This window comes from Cucumis melo, chromosome 11 (genome assembly GCF_025177605.1).
Source record: "Cucumis melo cultivar AY chromosome 11, USDA_Cmelo_AY_1.0, whole genome shotgun sequence".
Lineage (NCBI taxonomy): Eukaryota > Viridiplantae > Streptophyta > Magnoliopsida > Cucurbitales > Cucurbitaceae > Cucumis > Cucumis melo.
Genome location: NC_066867.1, coordinates 25544260 through 25566436, shown reverse-complemented (window position 1 = coordinate 25566436; position 22177 = coordinate 25544260). Strand labels below are relative to the sequence as shown.

Genomic DNA, 22177 nt, shown 5'->3' with positions numbered 1-22177 from the left:
GTGAATGCAAAAATGATTTTCTGCAAGATGACTTTCAAATTTTTAGACTAGATAGGAAATAAGTTTCAGAGTATGAATGCAGTTATGGTTTTTTACATGGTTTTCAATTTTTTTTACCAGATAGTTTTAAGTTTTCTTGCAACTTTAAATTTTGAGAAAAGTGAATTTGAACTAGAGATTGAAAGAGATAAGTTTCAAAGTTTTTTAGCTTTGTTTTAATGGTTTAAAAAAATTGATGTATGAAAATTAATACTTGCAAATAGATAAATGTAAAATCTATATTATTTAATATATTAATTTTTTTACTTTTAATTAATAAAATCAGTTATATCTAATAAATGAAGTGGATCTATGAATATTTTGTGTGATTTTGTTCAATATACAATTAGCTTCGATCTTACTTTTATGGATTACTGTGAACCAATGTAGCTAAACTCGTAAATCCAAGTTTAGAGGTTAGAAGTCAACATTACACTATCAATATCATTTTGTTATGGTGTTTGCTTTCAAATTTTCTTTATTTTTATTATTATCGGTCAAATACTTTTAAAGACATGATTTTGTTGTTTGTGTTTCTTATTTTGTTGAGAGATTTGTGGAGATTGATCCTTTTCGAGCCAGTGGTGATTTGGTTGTTTCGCTAGATTTTGTCCACATTTACAACTTGGAGTATCTTCATATATATATGACCTACTGGATCTGTCAAGGGTGTGACTTGTGTGTACTGAAGATTGTGTTCCATCAAGTGTGGTGTTTCCAGTCGAATAGCTGGTGAATGCTAAAAAAGAAGAATCTTCGTAAATTTGATGTGTAAATTGTACCACATGTTGTAAACCGTGGACTACACGAGGACGTAGAAATTACAAGAGTTGGGGGAGGTCTAACTGACTAATAAATTCAGAAGAATCACACTAAAGGAGAGCCTCTCTTGTGTAAATGTAGAGTTCAACTTAGAGTGGTCGATTCAAAGGAAGTATCCATAATAGTTCTGAATTGATTTAGTTTACTCTAAACGAAAAAATATCTTGAGGATATTATCTTTAATAAACTTTGTACTTATGAACAATCTTGAATTTGATATATAATTTCCTCACTTGGGCTAAAAGCCTCCAAATGTAGGTGATGTTGCACCAAACTGAGTTACCAACATGACTATGTTATTTTTTCTCTCCTTCTAGTAACTTGCATCATTTACACAGCTATTAGCGTCAGTAACGACTACATTCTTTGATTAATATTGTTCTTGTATTTTCACATTCTTTAATCACAATTGGTTTCTTCCAGGTTCATTCATGCTAACCTTAGTAAAACTAGAAGGTTAGATTAGGATTGAAATCAGAATGAATCAAAACAACATTTGAAAGAACCAACATCACTGTTGGAAAGTTATATGAGCATGAAAATATGAATACGAGCCTACAAATCTAAGGACAATGATTTTGAGTTAGGAACCCAATTAAATCTCCTCAAACCTTTGATGCCCATTGAAAACAAATCTACTTTGAAAAATATTAGATTGCAAGAAAGGCAATGAAAGAAATAAATTAAAAACATAGAAAGTAGGATTTTTAATATCTTTTATCTAAACTCGTTGCACGTAGAAAATTGTTTATTAACTTGTACATGTGAATCCTATATGACAATCATTTCAAATTCTTATTAAATATTAACAACTCGACAGTAGGAACTATATTATAGCAAACTTTAAAGTACATAATCAAATCATTACTTTCGAAAGTATAGATACCAAAGTATATAAACCAAATGTGATTTTTAACCCTTTTTTTTATATATATATATATTATTTTTATTAATCTATAAAGCCTAGTTAATAAAGTTTTTGGATCCGACGTTAAAGCTGAACTTAGAGAATTGAAACTCAAAGGTAAGTACTTATAAAAAAGAAATAAAATCACATTAAATTGACTTTATTACATATTTCGTAACTGTCTTGCCGACGAACCCAACGGACACTTATCCACGTATGAGCAACAAAACGTGGCAGGTATGAAACCAATATATGTATGTCAGGATGCAATCGTTTCTCGCTTGGATAGGCACTATTAGTCAATATTGGATGGACCTCACGTTTTCTTTTCTTTTCTTCCTTTTTCTTTTTCTTCTTTTCATTTTTTTAAAACATAATTTTTTTATTTTTTTTTTACTTTGACCTTTCGATTCACATTTTAGACTCCTCCACCTACTCCTGATATTTAAATTTATGTTATTTAATTTTTGCTGGATAATTACTTCAATTTTCAATTTTTCAATTTTTTTTCATTTTAAAAAGTTAAATTTATTTTCTTTCATTTTTTTAACATTGGTTTGTTGAATTATTAACTAAATTGCAATAAAAGAAAACACTAGTATTCAAATTTTTTTTTTCTTTTCTTTTTTAAAAATTTTTTAACTTGAAAAACGTTGATAATGTTTAGATAATTTCTTGGTAGAATGAGTGTGTATGCTTAATTTCGAAAAGAGCAAAAATGGTTATCGAGTAATAAATAAAGGATGAATTTAAATATATATTATCTTAACATTTGCATTTGATTAATTACCCTAATGCAAATTGCATTGATTAATTATCCTAATGGAATTTGCATTTATTAATAAATAATTATATTTTAAATTAAAACCACGGTGAAATCAAAACTACACTTTATATATATAACAAAACATAAAAATCTTAGATCAAAGTTGGTGTTTGTAGTTTAATTTTTAAAACCAAGAAACAAACAGTATCAAATTTAATTTTGTAAAAAATAAGTATAATTCAATTAGCATTTATCCGGAGGCAATCCACTCGTGCCCCTCTGTTAATTACAATATATTGTATGTACAGTCATAGTCATCCTTCTAAAGTAAAATCACTCTTGGCACATCGATCATTTAAATATGAAAAAATAGGTTATATACACTAATATAAAATTTTGAATACCTCTACCAATTTTGAGATCAAACATTCAATCTCTTAAACATCACATATTTATGACCTCAAGTTCCGCAGGCCTATCAGAAAGTGATTGGAAAGAAAGAAAAAAGGACAGTCATTATTGGGATGTGAAAAGGAAACTTTTAGAGAGGGACCAAACGATGGGTAGGTGTATACTTGAGAGTCAACAAATCAATTATGTTTGGAGATTACTCTTCAACAAATTGCTCTTTCAAATTATTATATATTATTAATTCCCATCTAAAAATGAGAGAGAATTCAAGAGTGATTTATTATTATTTTTCTTAGAAAATATTTTTTTTTATTAATTCAAAAGGATTTAAAAGTGTGTAGAAAAAATTTATAAATATTTTCGATTGACTTTTCATTTAAACAAATTTCTCTTTTATTATTAATTTTAAAAGAAAATTAAACCTAATACTTTTTCTATCTCTCAACTTCTTACTTTGTTATGTAATTCCTGTTTATATTCTTAGAATCCAAAAACCAAGTTTTTAAAACTAAAGTCCCGTTTGAAAATAAATTTTTATTGATTTTCGTTTCTGAAGCTATTTTTTCTCCAATAAGTTAAAATCTTAGACAAACTCCAGAGACAAAAAAAGAACTTTTTCTTTTCAAAATTTGACTAAATTTTTTAAATAATTAAGAAAATTGGAGGTGAAAATAATGTTTATATGCATAATTTAAAAAAACAAAACAAAACAAAACAATTACCTAACTAGATCTAATAAACAGTTTTTAAAAACTTTATTTTTTAGAATTTAGCAAAGATAAAAATTTTGGTAAAAAATTGAAAAATAAACCTAATTTTCAAAAGCCAAATAGCTACTAAAAAGTAATTCAAGCTTGTCGCTTCATAATTCGACCATTAATCTCTTTCTATTTTATTCATAAAAAGTGCTCTCGTTTTTTAAAAAAGAAAAACAAAAAAAAAAAAAAAATCTAATTAAGCAATTCCAAGTAAAGCTCTAATTGATTAAGAGCTAATTTCAACCAAAGAAACACAATCTTTAATGAATAAAAAGTATCGTTGGTCAATAATTAAACTATTAACGACGTTTAACCACCAAAAGCATACTCATTCTTGTACCTAAAATTAACGACGTTTATACCTTTTACATGTCGGCAACTAAATAGCTTTCTTTTCCTTTTTTCTTTAGTACAAAACACTAATACTAGTTATGCTTGTTTTAGCAACTAAATAGCATACATACTGCAAGACAAACAAAGAAGCAGCAGGTTAAAAAAGACCTATCATTTGCTGTGCCTTGCTTTTCTGAGAGTTTTGATCATTCCTCTAGCGATCTTCCAAAACCAAAACACATTCATCATAGCCAACATAGGAGGCACCGCCAGCAAGCTATAAAACCCCAAAGGATATACAGTTTTCACCTGAAACATATCGAAATAGAAAAATTCAGCAACAATTAATTCTATAAGGAAAGAAGCCTTGCAACCACTTACAAGTATTTTTTTCTATGACAGGATTCTAAGTTATGGTTAATTAGGGATTGGTGTTTAGGGCTTTTTTTTTTTTTAAAGAAGGCACTTTTTGTTCTTCCTAGTGGCTTTTGGAGGAAGCTCCAGTTAAGGGTGAGTTTAGAATGAAGGTTGAAAAATGTGCTTTCGAGTAAAAACAAAAATGCTTCTTAGCAAAATAATTTTAGATGAATCACTCATGGACGTCTTAGGTAAGGAGTGGAATTGTGAAATGCAAAGAATTGTGAGGTACTAGGAGTTGTGAACTCCTAAAACCTAGGGTGTATAGAGTTAATAAGGTACAATATTAATGATTTTAAGTTCTTGGCCCACGCTAGTTGTACCAAAAGAGGAGCAGAATTGAACTCTTAATCAGGACGAAACCAAGTTTTCAAACTACCTTTCAGGTGTTGTTTGCAGAGATAGAATTCACTTAGGATTACTGGGAATCTGAGTAATATTGGGATGCATGACTAATCAAGGACGAAATGAAAATGAAATCATGAAGTGTGAAAGCGATGAAAAGGAGAGTTGGGTTGGAAACTGCAAGCACGAAATGAGTTTGTTATTACAAATTCTTCCCAAAACGCTCAATCTAAATTCATTCCTTCATGATTCAAACAAACCCTAGTGTTGAACTCCTTGAGCCCATGAGGTAAGGAGTTAATAAGGCACAAAATTGATGGTTTTCAACCATGGCACCCACTAATTTCTTGTGCTAAAGGAGAAGTGGAATTCACACCTCAACTCATCCCAACTTTTCATCAAGAACAAAGCACTTAAGAGGCTTCAAACTCACTTTTAACAATCAAATCAAATGCGGTAAAAATTCCAAAAAGTGCTTTGAATAAGCTAAAAACTTTTTATAAGGTCCATAAGTCAACTCGAATTCACCCATATGGGGAAGGAGTTATCCAGGCTAGCCAATATTTCCCACCTACCAAAATCCAACAAAACATAGTATTTTTTTTTTCCAATGAATCCCACTCGAACCATATATTTCATTACCTATACCCACTTCAACCAAAAATAGTAATTTGTTTCCTTTCTAACAAGTAATCCCACTCAGCCCACCAATTATCTGACACATAAGAACCAAAAGCTACGAAAGGAAAATTTTGGGGTATCTCATTCACCGTGATTAAAAGCAACCACTTGAAAATAGTCTCTAGGCTATTGGCCTAAAAAGTTTTCAAACTAGGAGGCTCTTTTCTTTTCCCTTTTTCCATTTTTCTCTCCATAATTAATATGCTTTTAGATTTTAGTTATAGTCTAAGACAGCCGTTCAAATAATCAGCATTAACTTGGAACAGATTTTTCCTTTTTATTTTCAGTAACAAAAACTTCATCGGAAGAATGAAGAGGTTTGGTCTTAGGTTACCCTACATCTATATCCTGATTGGCATAAAGCATGAAACTAAGCTTGTAATTGGATCATTTCTAGCATCATACTTCAAGATAATTGTACTTCGGATCATCTCTAGCATGATAACATCATATTTCTTCATCTTTTAATTGTACTACATGATTTGAATACTTAAAGCATGAAGCTAAGCTTGTAAATCGATCATTTCTAGCACCATACTTCATGAAAATTGTACTTGGATCATCTATAGCACGATAGTATCATATTTCTTCGTATTAAAATTATTGTGTTTGATTATTTTCACAGTTCGCAATAGCTGTTATTAACAATGATCAAACTATTCAAAACTCGGTTTGCAAAGGGAGATGTTGATCTCACCTGGTCGAAATGTTTAAACATGTGACCGAAAAAATATATAAATAAGAGAATCCTGGCAACCTGCAGAAACAAAACTCATGTCAGTTCCGAAGAAGAAAATAGAACTGAAATAGATAAAATTTGGTTACGCCTAATTAGGTACTCAATACATGAGTGAAGTAACTTCTTTTCATAGCTAAAAACCAATTAAATAAAAAATTTAAAGAAGCCATTGGACACAGACTAAGCTCAGTTACATGAATTCACATATACATTATTTTCTATTCATTAGGGAACATTGTTTACACTAAAAGAAACAAGATTTCAAATTATGGACATTACCAACCACCCGAGAAACAATGCAATTCCATTAATGACGTAGAGGTTTGAATTCTTCTGGCCAGCATTGTCCAAGTACCTGATAAATTAAAGAAAAGCAAGGAGAAAATGTTGAAAACTAAATATGTTATTGCTCTGAACAGAAATTTGCTTTTCTCATTAGAAATAGAGTACAGAGTAAACTTAACTCACAGCTTACCATCGAAGATTTACAAATGGTGTTGTGCTTTCTGTGAAAAGAACCATTAGTATATAAACCTGTCCTTGGCCACTTAGGAGGGATTGAATGATTGAGAACAGTGATAAAACATGATGCACGATCTATTTGAAAATTAGGAAAGTCAGTTATCAGCTTTCACACAGTATTGAAGTACACAAGTCTACGGTCTACATTTTTTCACCACAAGAAAATATGTTTACAGGGACACTTAAAACTAAAAGAAAATAAGTTCTGAAAAAATATCTTTTCTTAGATGAGAAACATATTTCCTACAATCAGTAGTAATTTTATCCTACTTTCTCCACTACAAGTATAGAATCAATTTTATCACATTCCATGAATAAGCTATCATGCTTCCCTTTCGTTGTACCAAAGCACCATATCAACAAATATAACTTTCTTTCGTACTATACATATATTTTTACTAATTCTCTCTTGCTATCTTTATAACTAATTCACTGCACTCGAAACCCCACAACGTTTCATCCTCTCATCAGTCTAACAAGTCACCCGCATAATGAGCTTTCCTACATTTGGACCCGACTGCTCTATTGCTCAAATCAATTTCTCTCCACAATAAATGTACGAAATTAGTCTCTACTTTCAGTCAAGAACATTTTAAATCTGTAAAACTGACAGTAAAGGGGGAAAAACTATTTTAAGCTTATAGTTATAGTTATAATCCTATTAGAGGGAGACAGACTCAGTATCTATTGAGTTTCCTGTGTACTTTATAAAGAAGAAAACAAAAACAATTGTTAATAACATTTTCCCATTACAAAAAGATATATTTTTAGAACTCTAGCAATGCCTATAGAATAAATTGTGTTCGAGTAAGGTATAAACCACAACGACATACAATATCAAATGAATATATCAATATTACGCGGGGGTGGGGGTGGATGAATCTTTCTCCATACTTACATACTCAAAACCACCTAAAGCTGGGAAAAGCCAAAGAACCATTGCCAAATCTGATAGAAAATAGCCAATGGAGAACTGCAAAAAGCACCAACAGGAAAAGATAAAATGAAATTAATGACTCAAAACAGACAAAGTTAATGGCAATGAGATATCTAACTGCTCCTTGGGCATGGAGAATAGAGTAACAAGTAAAAATAATAAAATTACTTTTCATGGAACTAATCACTTGCAGCCACTAGGGGCCTTGAGGAAGAGAAAATGACAAAAATGGAAAATGTTCTAACATGAAAAAGAGAAAAAACAAAGAACAAAAATTAAGATTGAACACATAGCCGGGAGAGTAAGTAAAAACAGAAGGTAAAGAACAAAATGGCATCTATGTTATTACTGCCACATCACTTGGTTGACTGAAAGAGCATCAACAAATTTAGAGTCTCCTAGAAAATTAATGTTCACTGAACTGACCAAATTTCTAATTATCTAAATCAATATAGAGCGTAATTAAAATGTACCAGTGATTCCATTCGACTAAACTAAGGCAGGTAAAGTGCTTGATAACATAGAAGCTAATGTTATTTCTTGTCCCAGCTTTCTAAAAATCTATGTTGCAACTCCCTTATGAGTAATGTACGTGTTTGAGTACACATGTTAAATATACTTTTCAACCAAATAACAGAAGAACAATAAAAGTTAATGCAAGTAGATGGATGTGAATAATACTCAATGTGAAAAGTCCAACCATGAACCTCTATATCAAATAATGACTTGGTGATAAAACTGTAGTTTAGGTCAACTCATAAGACTAACATCCTCAATTTAATGGCCAGAAGCAAACTGAATAAAATAACAAGTAGAACGGTTTGTGTCAAAAAAATAATTATACTAGAATAAATAAATTGACACGTACATTTATATTAATGACATAAATTGTACACAAAAGAACTATCAAATTCTGTAGCCCAATCAACTCCTAAAACAGCTTAGGGGCAAGTATATTGTAATGTCAAGTGTCAAAAAACAAAAGAAGCAAAGTCAAGAAACAATTATAACCAAATTTCGCACGAGGAAGCTTTCATGACCTTTCTACTCAACTTACCCCCAATGTCATATCAGATAAAGAGGATGATCTTCTTATAAGAAGCTCATTACGGGAACTTGGATCAAAAGTACTTGAAAACAGAACAAGGTAAAGAGAAGAAGATGCTGCAACAAGGGCGTGGAATGTTGAAAATCCCCTGAAATAGAATAATAATTCATCTTCTTGCATTCACATAGCAGATGTATTACTAATAAATAAGCACAGTGTTAAATGAAATAAGAGATTACAAGCATTTTACCTATTGTTCCATTCAACCTTTCCAAAATTGCTTAGTTTGACATATGCTTTAAAGCTTTGGAGGCTAATGATGCCTGTTAACGTGTAAACCTTCAAGAAAGAAACAGAGAAGTTTCTTAACATTCAATCTTCTTTTTCACTCGTGTGGACAGAACACAGCACAAGTCCTCAATGCTTCCATTTCCTAGTTCTAGTCTCTTCCTTGGAATTTTTCATTTTCTTCTCTATTTTCTACTTTGAAAAGAGAAATAGTCCGTTCAACGTAGCTCGATGGATAAGATGCCTTGAAGAAAAATAAATAAATAAAATGTGTTTGACAACTACTCTTCAACCACTCTTCTTTCTGCTTTTCTGGTTAACGATCTTTTAAACAACTGAAGCTTCCCTTGAAAATTATTTAAATAAACTAAAGTTCATATATATGTCTTTTCTACTCGTCCTATGGTGAATAAGAAATTTATGTGCACAGGCAATCAAAAGAGTAATTTCATTAACATTTTGAAAACGTGGCACTGGTAACCCACGAATACCAAAAGGAGAAAAATATTTTTCTTCCTATCGTTAAAATACTAACAGACATGCACATGAGAGCAGCATGTATTAAAATTCACATATTCACTCAAGACGCCACCACTAATAAACATATATAAATATATGCACATTGAAAAGAGACAACAATTGGTAACTGAATCAACTACCAGCTTCTAAAAGAACAAGCAGAAATTAGGTAAAAAAAAAGGAGCGTAATAAACCGGGAGCAAAAATGCAGTTCGACTGGTGAAATGCTGCTACATGTGAAGGTTAATAAGTATTATACATCGATGAAGAGACACGACGGTCAAGGAAATCATAGATTGCAGATAGCAATTCACTTACTCTACTTCAAACAAAGAACAACAATACGAACCGGTACTCAACACTTACAATCTTGCAGAAAACAATGCCAGAAAAGACCGAAGCCAGCCATAGAAGTTCCTTGCTCGGACCGGAAGCGTCTGAGATAGTCATGTACACAAGAGCCAGAAGCAAATGTGCAATTCCCGCAAACTGTACAAAAAGAAAACCAAATCACTATCGAATAGTTCACTCACCAGAGTCAAAGAAAAAACAGTTTAAAGCCCTAGAATCACGTGTAGAACGAGTTAAAGCCGCCAAAGCATTAACTCGTAGATGATGAACATAGACGTACTTTTCCGGAAAAGGTCGGTGTAGGCTTAGAAAGCCAATTGCACTAGGGGGCCATGGGCATCAAAGTACTTCGGCTAGATACACTGGATTGAAATTTGTGTTGAAAAGTAGCAACGACAGCCGGAATAAATAGAAAAAAACGAGTGGTTCACAAAGAGGCGCCGGTGAACGACCAAAAAAGGGAAGATGGAAGAGAATCAGCAGAATAATAAGAGGAAGCAAGAGAGAATTTGTAAGGTAGAGCAACAAGTGGAGGACCGAAAAGGAAGAAGAGGTTTGAGATTTGACTTGACTAATATGGATTATGGAAAATGGAATTTTGGAATAATAATGTCTCCTTTTCTCGGGAGGCCGACAAGAAATCGGGAATCCACGTCAGCGTTCCGACGGAGTGGATGCCATGCCATGTGTAAGTCTGCACCGAATTATGTCTAATGGGCCTCATTTTGAAAAGTTAATTCGTAGTTATTTAGAAACTTGTAGCCTAACCTACCATTAACATTTCATAAAATATTTTAGAAAAAAATTAATTTCGATAAAGGGATAATCGCAAATATAGCGATTATATTCAAAATTATTAATTATACATCAACATTTTAAAAAAATTACAAATATAGCAAAATATGTCAAAATCTATCACTGATAAGAGTCTATCGCTGATAAACCATGTAGTAAATGTTGGTCTATCACTAATAAATCATAAGAATCTATCAACGATAGTCTGATAGACTTTGTTATATTTACAATTTTTTAAAAATATTGCTACATACTTAATAATTATTCTAAAAGTTGTTACCCATTATAATTACCCTTTGATAAATGTAGCAAAAACACGTAAATATTTATTACTTATGGCTTGAAAACAAAAAAGCAAAAGCAGGAACAGTACGATATGTTACAAATTTGTTATAATTTTTAGAAAATCCTTAAAAAAATTAAAGCACATAAATATCTTTTAAAAAACTTAGTTCAATTTTTTTATATCAAACCGGAATTGTCAAAATGGATAAACAATTTATGCAACATGTAACAAGATTTTGTGTTTATAGTTTTTTTTCCGTAGAGTAAATAGTTTGTATTTTTTATTATTTTTGAAAAACCCCTAAAGTAAATAATATAATAAAAAACTTACCCTGCGTCAGAGTTTATAAACTTAGGGCCCGTTTGGTAACGTTCCTATTTTCTGTTTCTTGTTTCTTCTTCCTTGTTTCCTGTTTCCTGTTTCCTGTTTCTTCTTTTTTTAAAACAAGAAATAGTAATGCGTTTGATAACTGTTTATATTTCTTGTTTCTCGAAAAAAAACAGAAACAAAAAATGTGTTTGATAACTGTTTCTTGTTTATTGATTTTCTTTTAGATTTATTTTTTATTTTTCACATCTACTTCAATTAAACATTAAACAAAAATATAGGTCTATCCATCAAACATAACAAATAAAATTATCAAAAGTTTATTCATTTAATACGAAGAAGTATCAATGCACGAATAAAAATAATAACATAAACATAAAATTATATTTATCCTTCAAATGTTGCCAAATTTGATTGGCAATATCATCTCTTACTCAGGCAATTTCTCTTTTTAATCCATCAATTTCAACAATGTCATTGTTATTTCGTGACATCTAGAATTTAATATTAATTTTAAAGTAAGTTATTATGTCTTCAATATTCAGAATTGAAAGAAACAAAACAAAATTTAACATTTAACTCTTAACCTATGATGCTTTAGAGAAAAACCCACAACGAAAACCCAGATTTGCACAAAGAGGAAGATGAAAACTATGGATCCGACGAAGAGGAACAATCAGGCAAAAACTATGGATCCGACGAAGAGGAAGAGTTCGGGTTGTCGAGAAAGACGATGAGAGGTGAAGAGGAAGACAGTGTGCAGAAAAAAACGATGAGTGAAAGAGGAAGAGGATGATTATTTGGAGAAGACGATGGAGATAAAAGGAAAAGGAAACCAATAAAAATAATTGAGAAAAGGAAAAGGAAACAATAAAAATAATTGAGAAAAAGGAAAATGAAACCAATAAAAATAATTGAGAAACAGTCAAACGAAACCAATAAAAATAATTGAGAAAAAGGAAAAGAAAAGAAATAAAAATAATTGAGAAAAATGAAAAGGAAACCAATAAAAATAATTGAGAAAAAGAAAAAAAGCCAATAAAAATAATTGAGAAAAATGAAAGGAAAAAATAAAAATAATTGAGAAAAGGAAAACGAAACAAATAGAAATAAATTGAGAAAAATGAAACCAATAGAAGCAATTGAGAAACGGAACAGAATAAACTACTTTTTTTTGTTCCCAATAATTTCTTATAAAATGAGAAACGTTTCTACTTTTTTTTAGAACGAGAAACAAGGAACGTTATCAAACACTTCTGTTTCTTAAAAAATGGAAACAGAAACAAGAAGCATGGAACAAAAACGTTAACAAACGGGCCCTTAATTTTCAAAAAACAAAATAACTAGAAACATAGTTTAACAAAAGCTTATCTTTGTTCAGTTGATAAATTGATTGAAAATTCAAATGATTTACGTAGTAAATATGAAAACCACCTGCACATATTATGGGATGGAAAACAAAATTTTCAAAATAATAATAATACAAAAAAGAAATCGACTCATTTGATAATCATTTTATTTTTTAAAAAATTAATCATATGAATACCATTTCGATCTTTGAATTTCTTGTTCGATTATTTTCTCTACCAATATTTTTCTTAACTAAGTCATATTCTTTTTATAAATAAAAAGGTAGTTTAAAAATTGTTTTTGCTTTTAGAATTTGGTTGAAAACTCAACTCTTTTATGTATGGAGGTTGAAAACAATGATAAAATACGTAATTTTTAAAAATAAAAAACAAAATAGTCATCAAATAAGATCAAAATAATTTTGAAATGATACTTAATTTTTCATAAGCTATTCTCAATATGTGTATGTGCGTGTATATATATGATAAACCTCAAGTTCTCTCAACATTTTATTTGTAATTAAATCATATGGATTCTTTTTATGGATAAACGAAAGTTCGAATTGAATTGTGTTCTATCTTGATTTTATTCTTAAACTAAGTCATTTTAATATACGTTTTTTGGATCATCAATATTCGTGGACACTCGGTGCATTTTTGGGCCTTGGACCAAACCAATCATCTCGAAGGGTCCAAATTGATACTTTTGTTATAGCAGTAGTTATAAAAATTACCTACCAAAACATGATTACTTTAGTAGTTAATACAACATTTCCTTCTTTATTAATTTATTGACTTTTTAATATATTAAAGGAACTATTGTATTATATGTGAACTTAAATGTAACGAAAAGATAAAAAGGAATAAATGGATAAATTTTTTATATTCTATAAATAGTTTCGATATCTTGTTATTTTTTTTTTTAAATATTTATATAAAATAATTTTTTAAAAAATTAATGGAATGATATGCAAGATTGATTGGAATAATAAAAAAAGAAATACTTTCTCGAAGGTTAATTACATTAATATTGTTACTTATTACTTATTAGAGTTAACCAAGTATAAAACTCAATAAGACTACTTCACAAATTCTAAACTTTTCATTGCATATTTTTTGTAATTATTCGCAGCTTGTTTTATATATAAATTTAAAATTAGATTTTGGGTAAAATGGTTTTTTTTTTTTGAAAGTTCATCCTGCTAGAAAAAGAAAAAGAAAAAGAAAAAATGAAATGACGATTGTCCATTTTTTTTTTCTTTTCATCATTATGAAATTTAAATTTCAAATCTTTAGAGATTTAAGGATCCAGATAACGACGTAATTGAAGGGTTTATTTTCTAAAATGAGATTGCCGCAACTTATGATTGTTTTTAATAATTGTTAGAATGCATATATATTCATTGATGGCGGCCCGTAGAATATATAAACTTGTTTATTTCTTTGTACATTATTTGATTGCAGTAATACATTTATATTATATTATTGGATAATCTTTGTCTCAAATGCGAAAATAAGATTTTTTTAATCGTTATAAATTTATACTAATGTTTGGACTATTGCCGATACGAGTTTATCTCAACTGACACTTGTAAGTACTTATGGATATGAGGTATTGGGTTCAAATTTTCCATATCGAGATAAAAGTTTGATAAATTATGCTTGTTATTAGGTTGTTCAAGAAGTTATAAGTTTTACACTAAATTATTGAGTTTGATCTCCAAGCTTTTGTTTTCAAGGTTAGTTAGGAGAGTTTCTTGAGTTTTGCAATTAATGTATTGAGTTGTATGGCAAAAACATTCAAGTGAAATTAATCATCTTTTATGGGATGTTTGAATTTTGGGCTAGGGAACTTGTTCTTGTCTTAATATATCGTTTATCTTAAGATGATCGAAAATGATAGCATTAGCAGCAACTAGTGAAGAAGCAAGTTGATTTTGAAGCTTGCTATTGGAAATTCCTTTATAGGAAAAACTGGCACCAACTATATTGATCCATTGCAATAGTATTGCAACAATCGCAAAAGTTTAGTATTTCAATTACAATGGCAAGAGACAATAAATATATTTTAAGCAGAGTAACATTAGAGATTTTATGACTACTGGTGTAGTTAGAGTAGATCACATATGAACAGATGAAAACTTGTTAGATCATTTGACGAAAAGACTAGCCAAAAAGAAGGTTTTCAAAACCTTAGAAAGAAGGAAACTCACGCCTATAGAAAGATGAATCACATTACCGACGGAGCTAGCATAGGCCCATTATTGCCTTTATATAATATATATAAAGAAAGCTACTTAATTGTTAATATTTACCATTAGTTTAGTGGTTACTTTGATTGTTAGCCTCCCTTCCACCCAATTCAAATCTTACCTATGAAATTTATTTTTCATATTTTTCTTTTAGCCTCCCGTCAATATATTTTCTAGATCCGCCATTGAATCACATGTGAGGAAAACCCAAGGGGTACCCATGTTTCACCGTAGCTTTTGGTCGATCAGTTGGTCGTGGTGAGGCAAGGTAAGGAATAAAATAATAATATAATATTTTTTAAGGATATTTTCAAATACAGTAAAATAAACTAAAATATTTACAACATATACTAAAAATTTAGATTCTATTAATGATAGACACTTATAGACTTCTATTATTGTCTATCAATACAACTGATAAAATCATATTAGTGTCTATCGATGCAGAATATGAAATTTTGCTATATTTTATAAATATTTTGTCAAATTTGCCATTTTTGATAATTATCCTGTTTTTTAAATAAAATTTCTTTTATTTAAAATAGTTTTTTAAACTTATTTTTCTTTAAAGTCCAACGATTATCTGTTAAATAAAAGATTTCCATTGTTATTTTCTTGAATTCATTTTTTATTTAATTCCATATTTATTTCATCGACAGAACTGTCTTCCATCATTTAAGTTGTTTTGGTTATTGTGAATCATTGTGAGCCAAACTCATAAAAAGACTCATCACCCCATTTTAGATGTATAAAAAACACTCTCCGTCTCTGTTTGTCTGTTCTCATTTCCCTCTTTGTTTTCGTTCTCTCTTGTTACTCTTTATTTTTTAAGCATAATTTGAAGGTGTTGCTTTCGTTTAGTTATAGTGCAATTTCAATTGAGATGACCATTTTATTTTAGGGACAACGTGACATCCAATTTCGAACTATTTGTACATCAAGTAAAGTCGTGAAACATTTTTAAAAAAATATGATCCACGACTCAGCATCTCCTTACGATATTCTGTTTTGCAGGTTTTTCCTTTGTATTTGTTGTTCGTCCCACTGTAAAACAATTATACAACAATTTGAAATTTTCGTTTGAGCATAGTTGTTCCAACAATATGCAATAGCTAGCATAAATTTATTTACTTCGACAAAAGACACTTATAGCTTAACAATACAAATCTATATAGTTTATCTAATTATAGTTTAATACAAAACATTAATTACTATTATAAATATTTGTCCAAATTTTAACTCAATCTTTGTTGAAGTTGAAAGAGAAACCATGTAATATATATATAAAATATAATAAAATTTGTCCGAATCTATAATTGATAAACTATATTACACATAAAAGTCTATCTACGATAGACTTTGCTACATTTAGAAATTCATTTTTAAAATGTTGTTTCACAATTAATAATTATCTCTAAAATTTCTGCATGTTGTAATTGTTCATAAAAATGTTAGTTGATAAGACAATAGTTAATTACCATTGCAAAGATTAGATAAGATTAAGTAGATAAGACAATAATTAATTACTATCATGAAGATATGGCGAAGTGGATAAGACATTGATTAACTACCATATCTTGAATATATGAAAAGATATGAATGGTTGAAATTTGTAGGAGGTTATTATTGAATTTAAAATAAAAATGAGATAAAACCTATATTATTCTCTTTAAAAAGAAATAAAGCTACAAAGTACAATCTACAATATGTAAGTCATAAGATACTTCTTTTCCTCCATGTAACAAAGAAAAGAAAAAGATACTTTTCTAGGTTTGTTTGACTACACACAACAAATAGCCGAACACCAATTGGCTGACAATGACTTTCTAAAACAAACTATTCAAATAACAAATAAGCAGAATTTTAAAATTTATCAATGATCGATATCTATCAATATTTAATAAACATCGATAGAATTCTATAAATATCTACCGGTGATAGATATTAAAAATTATTATCATTATGATTTTATCAATTTTGATAAAAATTGAAAGTTGTCTTCAAATAAAATAAACGAAGATATTTACAATATGAAAAAAATAGTCTATCTACGATGAACAACTATAGACTATTAGCTTTGTTTATGCTTATCATAATAGATAGTGATGAAAGATTATGATATTTTGTAATAATTTATTATTTAAAACAAATTTTCAAAATGAGGGTTTTAGAAAACTAAATTTAACTTAAGATCTATTAAAATTAAATAAAAGAAAAACGGAGTAAATATAAAAAATAGAATTGTTAATTGTATTAGTATGTGCCATTATTGCTAAAAATCCGAAATTTGACATGTATTTTTATTAATTTTTATAAAATTAATGATTGTTTTATGTATCAATGTATATATATGGAAGTCACATGAAACGACGAATATTTATACTAAAGATAGATGACAAAACCACGAGCTGCGGTGGGATAAGAAAGTGTGTGTGAGTGTCCAAACAGGAAATAAATAAACAATAATAAAGTAAAAGAAAAAGGCAAAATAATTGAGAGTGAGATAAAATCGGGTCTCGCAGTTCCATTCCATCAGCTTCGCTTCCCTTCGTTTCATCTTCATCTTCCTCATCTTCATCTCCATCTTCACCTTCCTTTAGGTTTCATTCTCCTAACCTTCTAACTCTTCCTGCTTCTCAACTTTCTTCTTCAACTCCTTCATTTTTTCTTCCGGATCTTCCTCACTCAGGTAAATCTCTTCTTCTCCCCCATTTCATTCTTTATTTTTTTCCTGCAATCAACGCTCTACTCTCTGATGTATTTGCCTTTTTCTTTTCACTTCATCTTCTTTCTAACTTTATTTTTCTCTCGCTCTTCGTTTTAATGTGTCCGTCAACCTCTGCCCTGCTGATTTTTTCGTTGATTTTTTTTCCTTACTCATGTTCTTCCATTCCTTCGTATTCAGTATGTTTAGGTGTACTGATCTCGTTTAGATCGAGTTTGAGTCCTGTTTTGTATTGTGGATATTTTTTTATCGATCGCATTAATTAGTTTAGTTCAGCTTTTGTGGCTACGACCACCGCCGGTTGGTTTAATAATTGTTCCTCTGCGTGTTTAATTAATTGATTTTTCTTCGTCCTCATACTCCCTTCCGTACACGTTTTTCTGCTTTAGATCTTCATAATATGGATAAGGTGAGTGATTTGATACAGATATGGTGATTTATTTCTTACGTGATAACTGTCATCTAGCTCATCGGCAAGAGGAAAAATTAGGGGCCATCTCTTGTCATGTTATGAAGGAAATGGCATAGATATATTATTGTGCTTCAATTGTCAAGTTTCTTGCAAGCTGTTGTTTCTTGTTTTCTTGCTATGTGGATTTTAAAATGTAGATTATTGGTAAAATTTCAGGTTTAGTCTTGATTTGAGGTTTTTGTTCATTTGGTCCCAAAACTTTGATAAGTATCTCATATTACCCATAATATCTCTTCATAATTGCTGTTTAATGCTTATGAGTCATTTCTATCGTTGATTCTTTGATGCGTGATTTTGGTCCGGTCGTCCTAGTTGGATAATCTTGCTCGTCCACTCCGATCTCACATGCTGGACAAAATGCCCCAACACACCCTCTATAAACTTTTAATTTTGTGTCTATTAGATTCTTGAACTAAAAAAAATACTAAAAAAATGGAGAGACTAAATTTGTGCTTTTGAAAGTTTAGGATCATTTAAACACGAATCTTGAAGTTCAGGGATTAAATTTATAATTGAATGTAATAATTAATGGGAGTTTTGAATCATTTTCTTGGGTACGGGTACTATTGTAATGGACTGCTGTTTTCTGATAAATGTTACACACTTCAAAGTTTAGAGATAGCTTGTTGTACACATTTTTTCAGCTTTCGGTGCAACAGGTAAAGATGCAAGGTGCTGTGCGATCATTTCTATCACATGGAAACGTTGTGAAAACTGCTGTTCTGCAACAAATTCGTGTAGCAAACCCCCATATGAGGCCTGCAATGCTCTCACGTTTTTCAACATCAGCTAGTTCTGCAAACATTGAAGAGCATGGCTTTGAAAGCACTACCATTGATGATATCTTGAAAGCTAAAGGCAAAAGTGCCGATGGATCTTGGCTTTGGTGCACCACGGAGGACTCTGTTTATGATGCTGTTCAGTCGGTATGCTTCCTCCCGAGAGTTGTGTGTTTTTTAGCATTTTTATATCTTTTGGGATTTTAGTGAGATCTTCGTATCTTGTTTAGACTTCTGATATGCATACTTACACACTCCTTTTTAAATAATATATATATAAAAGATGACTCAGCACAATGTTGGAGCCTTGGTGGTGGTTAAACCTGCGGAGCAAAATTCAATAGCTGGTATTATAACAGAGAGAGGTACAATATTTGTATGATATGCTTTCTGAATGCAGGCATTTGTCTTAATATATGGGTACGTACGAAATATATGTTTCTTTCATAATTTATAGTGGAGATTCATTTATAGTTTAGTTTGGGTAATAACAAAGTGTATGTATGCTTGGAGATATATATTTTGGGTAAATGAATTGGGTATCACTTTGGGGATAATAATTTGGATTGTAACATTTATAAAGAAAAATTGCAAATATAACAAAATTTATTAGTAATAAAATTCTATCGCTGATAGACTTCTAAATTGAATCTAAATTTTGCCATATCTGTAAATTCTTTTGCATTGCGACGACCTTTTTTTTCTTCATAAAGTTTTATTGAGGTGTTGAATTTACAAAAGATGGGGTGATAGCCCCCAATTAAAGGAGTGACACATGATTTTTTCAATTGGTCAAATAGAGGAGAAGTTATAAGAGCTAGAAATATGTACAAAGCACCAAGACACAACAAGATAGATAATATGTTAAGAAAACCCTAAAAAAAAGTTAAAGTTCCAATACTCTGCAATTGGCTGATTGTGCCAAGTACTGGAGTTCAAACTCGGAAATTCAAACTTCTGATGCACTTTCTTTGTGTATTGCCATTCTTCTCAAGAAACCTACATATTCTCATTGGTTTTTCAGTGGAGATTTCAAAGTGAACTGGATTTTTTTTTGTAACGGAGAGTAAATTTGCATTACTCCGTTGCACTAAAATACATAGATACATTTTAAACTATACATGTTTCAAATATACCATTAAATTATTCAATCATAGTCTGTCAAAGATATTTTCTACCTTTTGCGTGTCAATCGATCGTGGGGTGTTTACTTTTCCTTTTACTATGACCCTAGAATGTTATTTTAAGATCAACGAAAGCATCTTCTTGTCTTTTGGAATGAAATATCTGAATTCTGAGCCTTTCTTTTCACGCAATTTATAGATTATCTGAGAAAGATTATAGTGCAAGGCAGATCTTCGAAGTCTACCAAAGTTGGGGATATTATGACTGAGGAGGTATAACCTGTCACCTATATTTCTCACCCAGCCTTGATTTCTCTACTAGTTGCGTGTGGAACGATGGAAGTTAGATGCTCATGTGTTTTCTTTATTTATTTAAATCATTTCCTTTTTTTTAATCAACTATCTTAATTTGCATATGGGTCCCTTTTCTTATTCCTTAATCTCCCCTCCATCTATATCTCATAGCCACACAAAACATGGGAAGGTCGAATTGCAATTACAAATTGCTTTGGTTTGTGTTTGCAGAACAAACTTATCACTGTGACACCTGACACCAAGGTCTTGCGGGCTATGCAACTTATGACTGGTATTACAATACATTTTTAAGTTAAAATTTAAAAAGAAAAGAAAAGAAAAAACACCTCTGAATCTTGTCGTTTATAATACGTCTATATCTTCTAAAGTTATGATTACTCTTAAACATTTATGAAATGTTTCAAGTCCACCTTTCGAGTGGGATGGAAAACGGGACATATAGAATGATGTGGTGTGAACACTGTCACACTAGTCTATTTCCAAACTTCCATCAATTCGAGGATATCTATAGCTGGTGTTATGATTGATTTTAAGTTAAATTATAAAAAATGCAAATTTGAATGTAGAAAAAGTATTTCAAATGAAAATTTCTAAAAATATTTACAAATATTTGTTATATCACAATATATTTATAATAGACTACGATATACAATAGATAGAAACAAAAACTAGTCCGTCTATTGCGATCCATCACAAATAAACTGTGATATTTTGGTTTTTTCTTTTGTATTTGAAAGGAATATTTTCATTTGTTTTAGAAATATCTCTATATACTTTAATATTTCAAAACTAGCAAAGTGAATGAAAATTAGGATGTGAAGTTGTGTGGTGGTAACAAAGAAAGAGAACATAGATTCTACTCCTAAGTCACAATTGCGTCATTCTATATCTAATTCTCCGACACTCCGAGGATTGTCCAGAAAAGTAATATTGCAACTTATGAAATAAACCACAAAGTCCAGAGTTATTTTTTTTAGTCCAATTTGCAATATCCGTTTTATCTAATATAACTTGGAGATCTCATGTTTGTGGACAGACAACAGAATCAGGCACATACCCGTCATTGATGACAAGGGCATGAAAGGCATGGTGTCAATCGGGGATGTTGTTCGGGCTGTGGTGAGCGAGCATAGGGAGGAGCTAGATCGCCTGAATGCTTACATTCAGGGAGGTTATTAAGTTGGTTCTGCTGACTTTGGTTGCTTGGTGTATGATTCGATAAACCAGAGCACTTCAGCTCTTGTACATATGATGATGATGATAAGCTTGGTATGCGCACTCTCTTATTAATATGGTTGTGCTTCATTTTCATGTTGTTTTTAGTACAATAACGGACTGATGTTGTAATAATAGACTCGCAACAACTTTGCTTTGCAAAATTGCACCCTAATTTTGCATCATCGTTGAAGGAGATGACTGTCATAAATCTCCTCCAAGTTTGCAATTTACCAAAAATGAAGCAGTATATTTCTGTTCAAAATGTATTTGTGGAATCTCTTTGGATTTAACTTCAAGATTTTCTTCAGAGGCACTAGCACCGATCCTACCTAATAAATTTTTGAAGTCCCTTTTTTTCGTTATTTATCGACATCTAGTAAGCAAATATTCAATTTAATTGAAGAGTAGATATATTTGGCATTGAATTTTGTATTTGAATAGTCTGAATTTCAAAATGGAAGATATTATTAGATACAAAATGATAATGTTGAAGACTTAAAAGATTCATAAGTACTTCTATCAGACACCTAAAATGTTGTGACCAAATTTATAAGTTAACATGAAAAGTAATACCTAAACCAAGAATCAGCAAGGTGAACCGCCCAATAATCCACCTTTTTCCAAAAGCTCCTTTTCTTTTTTCTTCTACATT

At 30.5% G+C, this 22177-nt stretch overlaps 2 protein-coding genes across 3 annotated transcripts; one reads left to right on the top strand and one right to left on the bottom strand.

The window, feature by feature from the left end:
- Window positions 1-3940: 3940 nt before the first annotated feature.
- Window positions 3941-10477, bottom strand: LOC103496261 (uncharacterized). Its single transcript, XM_008458044.3, has 9 exons — window positions 10164-10477; window positions 9899-10021; window positions 8976-9064; window positions 8735-8873; window positions 7639-7713; window positions 6694-6815; window positions 6498-6573; window positions 6177-6236; window positions 3941-4345 (listed from the first exon to the last, which is right to left on the bottom strand). Exons 2-9 carry the CDS (start codon window positions 9980-9982, stop codon window positions 4208-4210), a joined length of 783 nt encoding a protein of 260 aa, XP_008456266.1. The 5' UTR covers window positions 9983-10021; window positions 10164-10477; the 3' UTR covers window positions 3941-4207.
- Window positions 10478-17271: 6794 nt separating this feature from the next.
- On the top strand, window positions 17272-21787 carry LOC103496262 (CBS domain-containing protein CBSX3, mitochondrial). Of its 2 annotated transcripts, none has more exons than XM_008458045.3 (6): window positions 17272-17581; window positions 18749-19015; window positions 19152-19233; window positions 20192-20265; window positions 20518-20578; window positions 21344-21787. In XM_008458045.3, the coding sequence occupies exons 2-6, from the start codon at window positions 18755-18757 to the stop codon at window positions 21484-21486; spliced, it is 621 nt and encodes a 206-aa protein (XP_008456267.1). In that variant the 5' UTR covers window positions 17272-17581; window positions 18749-18754; the 3' UTR covers window positions 21487-21787. The 2 variants fall into 2 exon arrangements, with proteins under 2 accessions (XP_008456267.1, XP_008456268.1); XM_008458046.3 differs by having other exon boundaries at window positions 17330-17581; window positions 18734-19015.
- The last annotated feature ends 390 nt before the right edge of the window (window positions 21788-22177 follow it).